Here is a 13,507-nt window from a genome sequence, read left to right on the forward strand (position 1 = left end):
TGAGAAGCAGGGCCTGCACCCCACCACTCTCTCCAGCCCTGCTGGGTCAGCCAGGCCTGCAGTAGCCAAAGCTGGCCAAGCCAGACCCGAGCCCCGCCACGAGGTTCCTCCCTGCCCCACGGGGAACACTATCTCAGCCCCCTCCTGCCTGCCCAGGCTGGGATCCGGGCACTCCAAGCGAGGGGTCGGGAAGCGCCAGGGCAGCAGGACAGCCTGGCTGCTGCAGGACTGGCCCGGGCACTGTGTGGTGGCCGAGGCAGCCCTGCTGAGAGAATGCTCTGTGTCTGCAGTGTTGCTATGGCCATGTGGGAAGTGCTGCTGTCCCAGCCCCTCATCTTGGATAAGGTCTTGAGGGAGCTGAGCAGCAACATCGAGTACCTGCAGCTGCGACGGACACTCAACTCCCACAGAGTGGAGGCCTGCCTCCAGGTCTTGTCTGTGAGTAACCAGACCAGTCCTTGCTCATGCTCAGGGCTGTGCCTGTTTTCCTTGAGAGACAGGCACAGCCCTCTCTGCTGCCATCTGCCCCCAAACAGTCACCTCCTCCGGGACACAGCCCCTTAGGGCCAGCCCAGCACCAGGTTAACCTGCGCCAGTCACGCAGGGCCCTGCCACGCTGCTTGGGTGTGGGTGCACAAAGCCCCTGTCTGCCCAGGCAGTGCTCTGCTTGCACACGTGGTGCCGGCACAGGCAAGCGTGTGGTGTGCAGCACGTGTCCCCCAGGACGGGTTCTCTGTCCCCCGTGCCCTTGCTCTGAGCTGCCAGTGGGACCCAGGAGCTGCACAGTGCGGGGAGCCCTGCAGGCTTGGCCGGTCTCTCACTGCCGTCTTTGTTTCAGCTGCTGGTCTCCAGCAATGTGACACCAAAATGTTTGCTGGGGTGTACAAAAGGCAGAAGCACCCGATGCATCCAAGGCTGTTCTTGCTGATGCTCCAAGGCCTCATCACATTGTCACAGTCACCTGACATGGTGAGCAGGGCATAGCCAAGTGAAGCCGTGTTGGCTGCCTGGGCCTGGACATGGGTAACGCGGTGGCTTGACCTGGGCTGGGAGTCGGGAGCTGGGGTGATGGCTCCAAATGCCCTTGACGTCCCTTCACAGGCCTCGATCCCATCAGTGCACCCATGGGCATGGCCTGCCAGGAGGCTGCTGCAGGGATTCCTGTGCCACCGCCGAGGCAGCCGGATGGGAGGCTGGTGCTTAATGGCCAGAGCATTTTGGCCTGGGTGGTCTTTCACCACTTCACAAAAAAGAAATTCTGTGCTTCATACAGGCAAGGAAAATACTGGTCCTGGTGCCAGACTTGATGGAGGCCCTGCAGAGTGCCCATGCAGATGACAGGATGAGGGCCCTGCTCATTTTCAGAAGCGTGATGGGTCATTTGAAGAAGAAGGCCAGCTCCACTGCTCTGCAGCTGGCTGAGGAGTGCCTGCAACACTTTGATGATGTAAGGCTGCTGTAGGAGCCTGAGCCCCACTGATGGGCCTTTTTGCAAGGACAACTGCCCATCAGCACAGGCCGGTGGCAGCACTTGGGCAGGGCTGTGCCCCTCCTCACACGCCTCTGCTCTCGTGGGGGTGGCTTCTGGGCTCTGCAGCCCAGCACAGCTTCTCCTGAAGGGCTGATGCCTCTGGGAGACCTGAGCCCCCTCCCCTCAGCCACGCTGACACCCTTGCTCAGGGAGCGGCTGTTGCTGAAGTCCTCCTGTCCTCCTCCCTACCAGGAGTGCAGCCAGGTGCGAGAGCTCTCCATCTGCCTCTTCAAAGACATAATACAGATGGCAGATTGGAAGGACCAGCGGCAGATGCTGAAGAAGGTGCGGAGGAGCCTGGTTCCACTCATGTTGCACACACTTGGTGACGAGACCGAGAACGTGGCCAAGGTACAGATTCCAAACCTGAGCAGTGGTGCGGGGAAGGGTGTGCTGAGCCCGCAGGGGTGGCCTGAGCATGAGGGAGGGCCGGAGAAGCTGGCACGGACATTTCCCACACCTGCCCTACACGGTCCAGCAGGGCTCAGCAGCAGCCCATGGCCAGCAAGGCCTGAACACCAGAGTCCCCAGGGGCTTCCCAGCTGTCCCTGCAGGTGCTGGGGGCCAGGGCTTTGGGCCCCAAGCCCTGTCCACAATCTCCCCAATCCTTGTCCCCCTCTGCAGGCCTCTTATGAAACCCTGTGTGTAGCTGCAAAGCTGCTCAAATGGAAACGGCTCAGTCACCGTGTGCAGCCACTGGAGAGATGGAGACCTGGGGAGTGCTTGGTGAGGACAAGTCCCAGGCTGGACACGGGGTGCTCCTCTCGCCTCCCAGCCCTCAGGATGTTACAGGAGACCCATCTGGGCCCTGGCAGTGGCACAGGGGGCTCTCAGGAACTCCAGACCCCGCTCTGCCTGTGTCTGCATCTGAACCTCAGCCCCACAGGGCTCCTGGCTGGGAGATGCAAATAGCCTGAGGAGCAAGGTGGAGGGGGGCGAGGGGGTGTGCTGGGAGGAGGGACTGGTCTGGGCGACTGGGAAGGGTCTGTGTCAGCCCTGTGCCCTTGTGCTCTCTCCAGTTGGAGCACGACGGGAGCAGGGCTGAAGAATATGTGTATCAGAGCCTGCCATACCTGCAGCATGCTCAGGTCGCGGTGCGAATGGCAGCCGTGAGGTTCATCGGTGAGCCGCAGCCCCTGGGGTCCCTCTTTTGGCAGCCTGGTCCCAGTCCCATCTGCTGCACTGGCAGCGAGGAGCAGGCTTGTGGCTGGCAGAGCCCCGACTGCCCTGTGCAGGGTCTATGCAGCCAGGGGCTCTGTGCTTCCCCCTCCTACCCCTGCCCTCGCAGTGGGACTTGGTGGCATCTTGCTCAGTGCCACCTCGCCTCGGGTCCTGTCCTTCCCTGGGGTCACCCTGCTGAGGGGAGGAGGGGTCTGCAGCCAAACCAACAGGGCCGGGGCCATGCTGCCGGGAGCGTGCTGGGCGGCAGCAGGTCTGACGGAGCTCTCTGCACAGGGCTGGCCGCGCCGCACCTGAAGGGCAGCAGCGTGAAGGTGCTGCAGGAGATCTACGATGGTGAGTAGGGGCAGTGCTGTGTGTGCCGGGGCTGGTGGGGCAGGGGACAGAGCCTGGGCAGCGTGCTGCCATGCCCTGTCCTGCTCCAGGGAACATCTCGGGGGCATTTGTTGCATTCCTGAGCAGCAGCTTCCAGGTGATCCATTTGTCCCGCCTGCACCTCCTGACCAGGGAAAGGGATGGCTGGGGCTGGCATGGTCTGGAAAGGATGCCTGTGGGTCTCTGCAGATTGGTGGGTTTCAGCTCTGCTCTCTTTCCTTCTGTTGCAGCCCTCTACTATGCAAGCAAAGACGACGAAACCCAGGTCTCATCCCTGGCAGCTCAGACCATGACCATCCTGACCTCTGCGTGGGTGCCGCCAAGACGGGGATGGATCCTGCGGGCGCTGTGCTGCTCGCTCTGAAAAGCCAGGCAGCAGTGAAGCCCTGCTTAAGAAAATGGATCTTTCTGATTAAAGCTCTCACCACAATTCCAAGGCCATGGTGTCTTTCACATGCAGCGCGGAAAGGCCAGTCAGGAGCCACCAGGCAGCGGTTGTGCCCCAGCCCCCGTCACCTGCCCAGCCATGGTCACTGGGAGTACCACTGCCAGAATGCACAAAAGTCAGGGCCACACAGCAAGGCCACAAATGTTGACAAGGCTTTTGCACAGGGGATGTTGCTCAAAATGCAGATTGCAAATAAATTTAGGAGCAGCCACAGCAAGGCTTCCATGGTAAAACATCACAAATCCCCAGCTGTGGTTTGGATGACTGTGAGTCTTGGCAGTCTTGACTAAACTCTTAAGTGCCATCCAATTACTACACATGTGTTTGGCACCTGCTATAGCACTTGCAAAGAATTAGATGGTCTGATGGCACTCATCAGAAATTACAAGTCACAGACCACTGTAATGCATTTAAGAAAAAACATCTAAAAGGGAAAACAGCATTACCTGCTGCAAGAGCTGACCTTCTTGAAAGCCATAAGGGACAAAAAATGGGATCAAAATAATGAGGGAAACTTAGTTCAGAGAAGAAAATGGGGGGGGGGGGAAGAAAAGAGGGAGAATAACAAGTTTGGCTGAAGGAACTGGGTTTCTTTAGCCTTGAGAAAACTCACCTTGCAACTCCTTATTCTTAGCATAGCTTCTACAATTAACATTCCTTCCCTTAAGGAAGATCTACAAACAGCTTTTCTGTGCCCAGACTTACAAGTACGATCTGACTGTAGAGATCTCCAGGTGTTTCAGCATAGGCAGGACTTGAGTGTGAACTGGAGGTGGTCTGGGAGGAAGGATGGGCAGCAAGACCACAACTGCTAGTATGCTGCAGACCTTTCACTGTCAGCTCTCCACAGCATGTGTCACTCAGTGCAAGACCTCTCTAGAGCAGTGGAAGAAGCAACAACACCTTTCCCTCCCCCAAGAACAGCCAGCATGCCCTCAGACAAGTGAATAAAAAAGGAACCTTCGAAAAAGTGTCTTCCTTATAATGCCACCACCACAGTCACTACTGCAGAGGAGAAGCTGTCTTGCCTGAAGCTCTTCAAAGGGATTCTCTTCTCCCAGCCCAGCATATTCTGCTTTCTGTGTACTTCATGCCTTCCACAGGAGGACATATAAAGAAGAACGGCTTTGTAACAGCTCTGCCAACATCTGGACTGAGTGATGGAGAGCAGCGCCAGAGACTTGCTATGCTGCCTGGGAAAGGGTACAGCAAAATCCTCAAACCACCTCCAGCCAGCAAGTGCAACACATGGTCAGGCTTCTCTTGCAAGAATTTATTTTCAAACAAGATGCAGTTAAAAACAGTACAAAAAAGAGGATTTACACAAAGGGGGGTGACAGTAAAGCCATTCAGACCAGGGAAAGCACATTTCTTTCCAAATAATATAGAGCTGTTATGACGAAAGACCTGACATAGGTGGTTCCTTGGTTCAGCCAATACCTTTTCTGAGCTCTCACCTAGGAAGTCTCATCTTCTCAATCCCTGGTACGTGCAACTTTAGTTTCCCATCAGGCAACACTGGTTAAGCCAAAGGAGATGGGAACTGTTTTGCCTACTGAAGGTCTGAATAAAAAGAAAAATCTTTGTTTAATCTACTGCTGTGCATAAACACACATTAGATTTGTGGGGGTGATGGTTAGCCAAACATGACAGAAATAACACAACTACACAATTCAGGACAGGGAAAGACAGAGAGAGGAATAGTACCAAGTGTCTGTACTTGTCATTCTTTGGAAACAGCAAACACCAGGGGAGGAGGGCCTGAGATCATTTCATTACTAAGGAAAGAAAACCCCTGGTGCTAGCTAAAGGCCAGCCACAGGGTTTGGCTTGGCACCTTCTTTCCCCAAACTCAGTAAATTGCAATCATTGATTATCTGCGGCCGATGAGATTACTCATGATTCACCCTATTTTCTGTCACACATCCAGCAGAGTGGGTGGCAACACTGCAGCTCACTGCTCAGCTCCACCCTTGATGCAGGTGTGGTAAATCATGCCAATTTGGAGAAATCTGATATAGGATTTCTGCCAATCTGTCTGAACTGGCAAGGATGTCTATCATACAAGGGTTTATTTGTGACCAAAGGAGGATTTGAAAGCAACTGGAAATGGGAAATTAGAAATAAGATTGTGAGGTACAAAACCCCCTGATTGCCACATACACGCTTCTGATTCCAAGAACCACAGACATCAAAGGACATCCTGTATTATTTACCATATTAAAATGCACAAATTGTGCATATATATACGTGTATGTTCAAAATGCTTGTGTCTCCATTTTCAATAGCAATAGCAGCATGGAAAGCTTCTGCTCATCAATTTCTATTTCAATCTTATGAAGCTAGTCAGTACCAAAATCAAGTTAGGAACCACTCAGCATCACAGCAACTAAGACTGCAATCCAGTACATAAATCTAACAGGCTCCAAAATGAATTTTTCCTAGCATATCTACATTAAAGCAAAATTTTTCATGGGGAATCTAGTTTATCAATACCTCTGCGATAAATAGTTCAAATTAAGCAAGCTGATAACTGAAATGCCCAAAAGAGCTGGGCCCCTCTGGTGAGAACAGCAATTTGGGAGAGTCTTAAGATCTGGAGCACCATACCTCTACCAGGGAATATGGATTGCTTTGCATATTAGCCGGGCTTTGACTTTACCAAAGAGAGACTCTCTATTTTTCCAAAAGCTGGGGAAAGCATGCAGAGCTTTCTGCTTTGGCCAGCTCGGTCTTCAGGAAGTATCTTCTTGCTCCATCATAGCTTTATATTTTCTTTTGAAAAAGCCACACTGGGAAAATAAATAAATAAAAGAACTTAGTAAGTCTTTGTATATGAATTCATTTTTGCTTTTTCTTAAAAAAATGTAAAATGAAAATTGCAAGGCTTGCAATAAGTGAAATGAGTGAATGCAGGATGCAGCCCACGTATGTCTTCTGGCAGAGCTGTAAGCCTGAAGCCTACATTGTTCAAAACTCTTCAGAACACCAATAAACCCTTCATAAGGTGCAAGTGTTCTGCAGAGCATTTCAAAACAGGACTCGAGAAGTTTTACTGCAATGCTCAGAACATCTCAAAATGCAAGACAGGTTTTACAACAATAAGTGGCAGATGTCCTTCAGCGCACAGTTGAAAATATCGCTTTCGTACTTAGGTCTTAAAAAAAGTTAAAAAAAAGTTAAAACATCTAACAAAAAGTTTTCTGTTTTGTTGTGTGTACATTAATGATACCCACCTTCCAGAGGAGCAGAATAATGAACACCAGCAAGAAAAGTCCACCAAAGCAGCTTCTTACAATAGTAGGTAAGGGATCAAACACTTCGTCTTTCAGGAAGATAAGAGTAATCTGGAACAGAATCGAGACCAATTTAGCATACGCTGATGCCCAGTTATTTTTTCTTGGTTAGCTTTTAACTGAGAAAGCTATGCAGCTTGAGCTGGTGTTCCACCTTTAAGCTATGCTAGAGGCAGCATCACCCCATCTATACAGGTGGTTTGCGATACAATATGAAATAACTTTTTTTCATTGCAAGCCTAGCCAAGGGAGTTAAATTTACTGAGTCTTCTTTATAAGTTTACAGTGATCACAGTAGCCACCAGTGAGAGTCTTTCAGATTAAAGAAGAGTCTGTCTTCACTAGGGGAAGAGAAGGAATATAGATGTTGAAATCCCTGAGAGGGCAGGAGGCCTTTGTGTTAGCCACTAGTGTCAGATACAGAGAGTTCAACACAGAGCCCTAAAAATACTTCTGATACGCACTAGCAAATATTCTCCCTATGCTTTTATCCTATAGTCAAAACCTGATTTCACTAAGTTCCATGGCAGAACAGATGTTTGCTTCAAAAGGTCCCAAATTTAACTTTGGGAACTGGACTGGTTCTCTAGATTCAGCAAAAACATCTTTATTTCACACTTGTTCTTGCTCCAAAGACCAAGCTGCCTACATGATGCTCTGATACCTCAGCATTATGATTCTCTTCTTTCAGGCCCAGATACAGTTCTTTGTTGAAGGTGATTTTCCCAGGGACCAGCAAAGCACTTCCGCTTTCTAAGAACTATGGAAAAAGAAATAAAGGGAACAAAATATCAGTTGCTTTTTGGTCCTTTCTGAAAAATATGGGTTGCAACAGTAAACCCTTATTGAGACTGTAAGAACCACCCCGTGCAGTGCTGCCACCAAGCTGTCTCTTGTGTGTATGAGCTTATGTGCAACTCGCCGATGAACTCCTCAGGATGAGCTCTGGAGCCGTGAAAGCTGGCAGCACTGCGAGAGTCATTTCACAAGGAGCAATTTCCAAAGGGAGCAAAGGAACCACAGCTCTTCTTCTGAGTGCCTCCTGGGAGACACTGCCATGAGTAAAACATCCCTCCTGCTCTGCAGGGTCAGCAAACAGCATCACAGCAAACAGCAACACCACTGTGGTGTAGAAGATACCCTCGCCCTGGACCTCTGAAAGATAACAGGTTTTAGCAGTAAAGGCATTACCAAGGATTTGATTTGTTATTCATTGATTCAGGGTTCAGTAATAAACCTCTGCTTGCAGCACGCTCCCTGCTCACTGCCATTCCATTTTAGTCATAAGTGAATTTTTGAAATTTGCTATTGATCATGTGCCCTGCATCAGTACTGAGTTGAGATGCAAAGTCTTTGGTTAATGGTTGGACTTGGTGACCTTAAACGTATTTTCCAACCTAAACAATTATGTGAATAAAGGTCTGGGCAGACCTTAGAGCAGCCTCCCAGCACCTAAAGAAGCTGACAAGAAACCTGGAGAGGGACTTCTGACAAGGGCATGTAGGGAGAGGACAAGAAGGAATGGCTTTGAACTGAGAGAGAGAAGACTTAGATTAGATATTAGGAAGAAGTTCTTCCCTGTGAGGGTGCTGAGGCACTGGCACAGGGTGCCCAGAGAAGCTGTGGCTGCCCCATCCCTGGCAGTGCTCAAGGCCAGGCTGGATGGTGCTTGGAGCAACCTGCTCTAGTGGAAGGTGTCCCTGCCCGTGGCAGGGGGTTGCAACTGGAGGAGCTTTAAGATCCCTTCCAACGCAAACCATTCCCTGATTCCATGAATAAAGACAGCAAAGCAGTCTTTTGCATATATACCTGGTGTGCATTGCTTAAAGACAGTTCCGCTATCACGGTAATGTTGTCGCCATCACTTTGGAGAGAGCAGTGCACGCTCTGATACTGCACATCCCGAATACCCTGCAATAGAACGGAGCGGCTCAGCCCCCAGCTGTCACGGGGGGTCCGGTGCGCAGCTGCGTGGCTCTGTCCGGACAGCAGAGCCGGTGCCAGCAGCGCTCACCTGGGGTTCCGTGCCGCCGTTGTCCGCCCGCGGTGCCGGCTCTCCGCTGACCCCGCACACCGTCGCCTCCTGCAACAACACTCTATGACAGCGGCACACCGGCGCCAAAACTGCACAGGGGGCGGGGCCTGGCGCGGGCAACACCCCCGCCTCGAGGCGGGGCGGGATCGTCCCGTCCTCTCGCCCCGCCCGCCCAGATCTCGCGATACCTCATTTGAACCGCAGGCGGGCGGGCGCCGCGGCCTCTGAGAGGCAGGGCCCGGCCCGGCCGCCGCTATGCCGCTGCAGTTTCGCCTGCTCCGCACCTACTCGCGCCGCGGCGGCCGCCTCCGCCCGGTGCCGCTGCCCGACCGGTGGATTTCGCCGCCTCAGGACCGTAAGCGGTTCTTCAGCTCGACCTCTGCCGGCTCCAGCGCCGCCTCAGCCGGCTCCAGCGCTTTCTCCGCCCAGTCGGACGACCCCGACTTCTCGCCGCCCGACAAGCGCCGCCCGCAGCCGCCGGGTAAGCGCCCCGTCTTCCCCTGGCGCCTGCGGACCCGCCGCGGCGGAGCCGCGAACAAGGAGAACTGGGCTCCGGGGCCGCTGGCCCTCGCCTCCTCTCCGCCATCACCGCTCCCGGCCCCGCGCTGCGCCGCCCGCCGCCGCCAGGGGCCGCCCTGCGGGGTGAGGCGTCCCCTCCTGTGCAGCACCCCGCAGTGGCCGCCGCCGCGCCACCGGCCCCGCCGCCGCCGGCGGGCCCCGCCGGCCGAGCTGAGCACCACCGCGGAGGGCGGCTCGGGGCTGCGCGGCAGCCTGCAGCTCTGCTCCCCGCCGCGCAAGCAGCGCACTGCCTCGTCAGACAGCGCCCCGAGCGCGCTGGAGCTGTCCCATGGGGACTCGGAGCAACTGCCGCCGTTGCCGGGGGTTGACAGCGGGAGGCAGGAGGCGGCTGGATGGTCCCGTTCAAAACGCGCGGGCAGCAGCCCTGAGCCAGGCCCCGAGGTGCAAAGGTCCCGCAGGGTTCTGAGGATGTTGGCGCAGGAACCCTGCCGGGAACAATCTCCCTTGTCCCCCCAGAAAGCCACAGCAGCACTGTCTCCCATTAACAGCCACCGACAGCACTCTTCCCCACATGATCATGCCACTTCTAATGAGCCATCTGATGATCTAAGCAGAGATTCAACAAAAGGAACCTCGAGTTGTCAGAGAGGCAGAGCTGAGAACTGCCACCTTATGCCAGTGGTGGTTCTGGACCCTCAAGAAGTGTCAGCATGGCTGACAAGCATGAAACACAACAAAAAGGGAGATACTCAACTTGCCTGCCAGCAGCCAGCCTCTCCTTTGGGCCTTCAAGGACCCTTAGAGAATAAACATAAAAACACCAAAGTTGTATCTGGAGAGGCCAGTACCTGTAGGAAAGCTTGCATCAGTGGCTTCAGTGCCAGCCGCTGGGGGATGCCAATAAGGCTTGCTCCAAAAAGGCTCGCTCCAAAAAGGCTCAAAACCAAGAGACAGCAGCAGCCTAACAACTCCCTTTCCAGACCACAGATGAGACAAAAAGGAATGAAGAAGAGAGTGCTGGAGATGTCTGCAGATGTAAGCGTCAACAACTATTCAGTCCTCAATAGCTCCCATTCCTGGGGTAGGGTTCAAGCATCTTTCTCCTTCCATAAGAAGAAGAAAGTTACCATGGATGAGAGTTCCTGCAACAGCATCCTTTGCACCCCTTCCATGAAATCCCAGCTCTCAGAGCACCCAGGAATGCTGTCTGCTGGTAAGGCTCAGTACTGTACTTGGTCTGCTTCCTCCATGGCCCTGCTGGCTCCTATGAACTCCTCTTCTGTTCTGGAGCTAATGCTTACAGACGCAGAGAAGGTGCTTGGGGAATGCCAGCAGGAAGGGCCTATTACTTTTGAGGAATGCATTCCGCTAGATAAGATGAAAGATTGCAAGAAAATTGGAGAAGGGGTGTTTGGAGAGGTCTTCCAGATTGGCAGTGAGAGAGGACCTGTGGCCTTAAAAATAATTCCCATTGAGGGGACTGAAAGAGTAAACGGAGAATCTCAAAAGAGCTTTGGAGAGATTCTGCCTGAGATAATAATATCAAAAGAACTCAGTCTTCTATCTGAAGAGTCTGTGAATAGAACTGTTGGGTTCATCAGCTTGTACTCTGTGCACTGTGTTCAAGGGGCTTATCCTAAGTATCTCCTGGAAGCTTGGGACAAATACCATGAAGTAATGGGATCGGAAAATGATCGGCCAGACCTTTTTGGGGATGAGCAGCTATTCATGGTTCTGAAGTTTGAATATGGGGGCAGTGACTTGGAGAATATGAGAAACAGGTTGAATTCAGTGGCAACAGCGAGAAGCATTTTGCACCAGGTCACTGCTTCCCTGGCTGTGGCAGAACAGGAACTGTACTTTGAGCACAGGGACTTGCACTGGGGGAACGTGCTGGTGAAGAAAACTAATGCCAAGGAGCTTAGTTATGTGTTGAATGGGGCAACACACACAATCCCCACCGCAGGGATTCATGTCAACATCATCGATTACACCTTGTCTCGGCTGGAGAAGGATGGGTTAACTGTGTTTTGTGACCTTTCCACTGATGAAGAGCTGTTTCAAGGCACGGGGGACTACCAGTTTGATATCTACAGGCAAATGAAAGTGGAGAACTCCAACAGCTGGGCTGACTATCATCCACACAGCAACGTCCTCTGGCTGCACTACCTGTCAGATAAACTTTTGAAAGGTGTGTGCTACAAGAAAAAGGAAAAAACTTCTGCCCTGAAGAAAATAAAGCAGCAGCTCAATAAGTTCCACAGGGAAGTGCTGAACTTTGAGTCAGCCAATGAAGTTTTACAAAACAGCAGCCTCTTCCAGTGAGCAAGGGAGCACAGTGTTTCCAAGAACTAAGTCGCTGATGCTGCCTTTCTCCTTTGCTGTCTTTATGTATGATCTTTTTGAATGTGGGCACGATGAAGAAGTGTTATGATCAGTTACCAACATGTACAAAATGCTGTAAAAAATGTCTAAAACCTCCCAAAAATGTGTTCTGGTCTCACATGTTTCCATATGTACTTTTTTTGAGAAGTGATGTTTGAGATCACAAGGAAGATTTCTTGAGGCTCAATTCATGGTTTCAACTCCACAGAAATTTTCTTACCTTTTCAGTCTTAGATTTTTTTAAAGTTCTTGCCTTACTCTATTGTCTTCCTTACAAATTCTCTTTTTAAAGAAAAAAGAAAAAAAAACCAAAAAAAACCCCAAAAACCAAACCCAAAAACCAAACCCAATTCCGGGCAGTGAGGACAAAGGTAAATAGTGTTAGGCCAGTTGGGGACAGAGAGGGAAAACCCCACCTTTTGACTTAGTTTTAACACTGAACTTTTGAGCAGTATGGCAAAGTTTGTACCTGGAATGACGCTACAATATGTAAATATGTAAAGGTTCTGTAGTGTAGGTTTTAAAAACACTGAGGGTATTTCCCCCCCCCTTTTAAGGACTAGTGAAGAGATATTTGATTATGAAAAATATAAGGAAAAGTACCTGTGTTCCTGACGCATTTTTGACTGTCATTATGTTGTGACCTTGTATGCTGATGGGAACCCAAATCTGTAACTCAATGGTAGCATTAAAGTGATTTTCTCCATTTATCTACAGAAGAAAATGCAAAAGGTAATAAGTGTTCTTCAGTCCTGATTGTAGGTGGATCAGATGACCTGAATTTGAAGCTATACTTACATTAAATCTGAATTCTTTGTTTTCAAGTAGTCCTTTGCTAACACTCACGTACATTGAAGAAACTGGTCTAAAGAGAACGATAAATCAAACTGAGTGGAAAGTGAATTAGAGTATTAAAAATTAGTACATCTAATGACCCAGATGCATTAAGTGTAATTAAGAGCTACCATCATCAGATTTGCTATAACTGGAATGCTGTCTATGCAGTTTGTCTGTATATATGTGTATATATGCAGTCTGTCAATTAGATGCATCTCTGAACTCATCTTGAAGTCTACTTTTTACAAGCTAAGCAGTTGGACACCCTAGGCACCCCCTGGCCTAGGGGTCCAGGGGGTGCCTTTAGATGGCACCCCCCTATCTAAATGATAGAGCTTTATTGTTTTGTCTTCCAGGCTCTACTTTTGCTGTCTAGTACCACAGAAAGTGACTTGACAATCTGCAGTGCTTGAAATTATTAAGATGGAAATTGCATTGGAAACATACCAGGCATCCTCTCAATCCTTTTTGCCTTTAATTGACTAAAGTAATAAAATATAACTAAATTTTCTTAAAACTTACCTCGTAAGGACTGCAGTGAATGCATATCTGATGTCAAGGATGTGTTCTTCAGTCAGAATGGTGCTATTTTCATTTATGCTTAAAAAAAGGGATGAAACCACTTCATTATCTGCCTGCCTTGGTCCTTTATTTCTATGGTTTGAGAACTGTTAATATTGGCTGTACAAGAGCGATGGAAACAGTGGTGACATGGTACAGGAGTGTTGGAATAGCCCTTTATTACTATAATTACTACAGATTTTGAAAGCTGTCATTGCCTTGAAATGTTTCCCCACAAACCAATGCTCATCTGTGCTTTCATTAACGAAAATGTAAAGCTTCTACCCCTCACAAAACTGGACATTAAATTAATATAGAACCCTTTGGTTTCAACTGTGCTT

General features: G+C 50.6%; 3 protein-coding genes across 9 annotated transcripts in view; 2 read left to right on the forward strand and 1 right to left on the reverse strand.

Moving 5' to 3' along the window:
* The first annotated feature begins 1,624 nt into the window (after positions 1-1,624).
* On the forward strand, positions 1,625-3,515 carry LOC115602131. Its single transcript, XM_030472917.1, has 5 exons — positions 1,625-1,882; positions 2,156-2,257; positions 2,551-2,653; positions 2,987-3,046; positions 3,316-3,515. Exons 1-5 carry the CDS (start codon positions 1,625-1,627, stop codon positions 3,447-3,449), a joined length of 657 nt encoding a protein of 218 aa, XP_030328777.1. The 3' UTR covers positions 3,450-3,515.
* Positions 3,516-4,791: 1,276 nt separating this feature from the next.
* Positions 4,792-13,507, reverse strand: part of ITGAE (integrin subunit alpha E) — a 33,600-nt gene continuing 24,884 nt past the window's right edge. For 2 of the 6 annotated variants that reach the window (XM_030472607.1, XM_030472608.1), the window contains exons 29-36: positions 13,128-13,205; positions 12,567-12,633; positions 12,372-12,479; positions 8,844-8,912; positions 8,639-8,740; positions 7,494-7,589; positions 6,770-6,880; positions 4,792-6,325 (exon numbers count right to left, since the gene is read on the reverse strand). In XM_030472607.1, coding sequence (XP_030328467.1) covers positions 6,269-6,325; positions 6,770-6,880; positions 7,494-7,589; positions 8,639-8,740; positions 8,844-8,912; positions 12,372-12,479; positions 12,567-12,633; positions 13,128-13,205 — 688 coding nt within the window. In that variant the 3' untranslated portion in view covers positions 4,792-6,268. Of the gene's footprint in view, positions 6,326-6,769; positions 6,881-7,493; positions 7,590-8,638; positions 8,741-8,843; positions 8,913-10,017; positions 10,098-12,371; positions 12,480-12,566; positions 12,634-12,669; positions 13,287-13,507 lie in introns of those variants that run through there. The other 4 variants (XM_030472611.1, XM_030472610.1, XM_030472609.1 and 1 more) reach the window with 3 other exon arrangements.
* HASPIN (histone H3 associated protein kinase) lies at positions 9,059-13,232 on the forward strand. 2 transcript variants are annotated; one of them, XM_030472614.1, is made up of 2 exons: positions 9,059-9,345; positions 12,962-13,232. In XM_030472614.1, the coding sequence occupies exons 1-2, from the start codon at positions 9,120-9,122 to the stop codon at positions 12,979-12,981; spliced, it is 246 nt and encodes an 81-aa protein (XP_030328474.1). In that variant the 5' UTR covers positions 9,059-9,119; the 3' UTR covers positions 12,982-13,232. The 2 variants fall into 2 exon arrangements, with proteins under 2 accessions (XP_030328474.1, XP_030328473.1); XM_030472613.1 differs by having other exon boundaries at positions 9,059-13,232.

The sequence above is a fragment of the Strigops habroptila genome, assembly GCF_004027225.2.
Source record: "Strigops habroptila isolate Jane chromosome 13 unlocalized genomic scaffold, bStrHab1.2.pri S16, whole genome shotgun sequence".
Classification (NCBI taxonomy): Eukaryota; Metazoa; Chordata; class Aves; order Psittaciformes; family Psittacidae; genus Strigops; species Strigops habroptila.

Excerpts from the sequence above, each read along its gene's own strand:
- LOC115602131 (XM_030472917.1), top strand. The coding sequence starts at position 1,625 with ATGCCTCTGGGAGACCTGAGCCCCCTCCCCTCAGCCACGCTGACACCC. Across the intron at positions 1,883-2,155 it reads AGACCGAGAACGTGGCCAAG|GCCTCTTATGAAACCCTGTG; the intron begins GTACAGATTCCA and ends CCCCCTCTGCAG. Across the intron at positions 3,047-3,315 it reads GCTGCAGGAGATCTACGATG|CCCTCTACTATGCAAGCAAA; the intron begins GTGAGTAGGGGC and ends CTTCTGTTGCAG.
- HASPIN (XM_030472613.1), top strand. The coding sequence starts at position 9,120 with ATGCCGCTGCAGTTTCGCCTGCTCCGCACCTACTCGCGCCGCGGCGGC.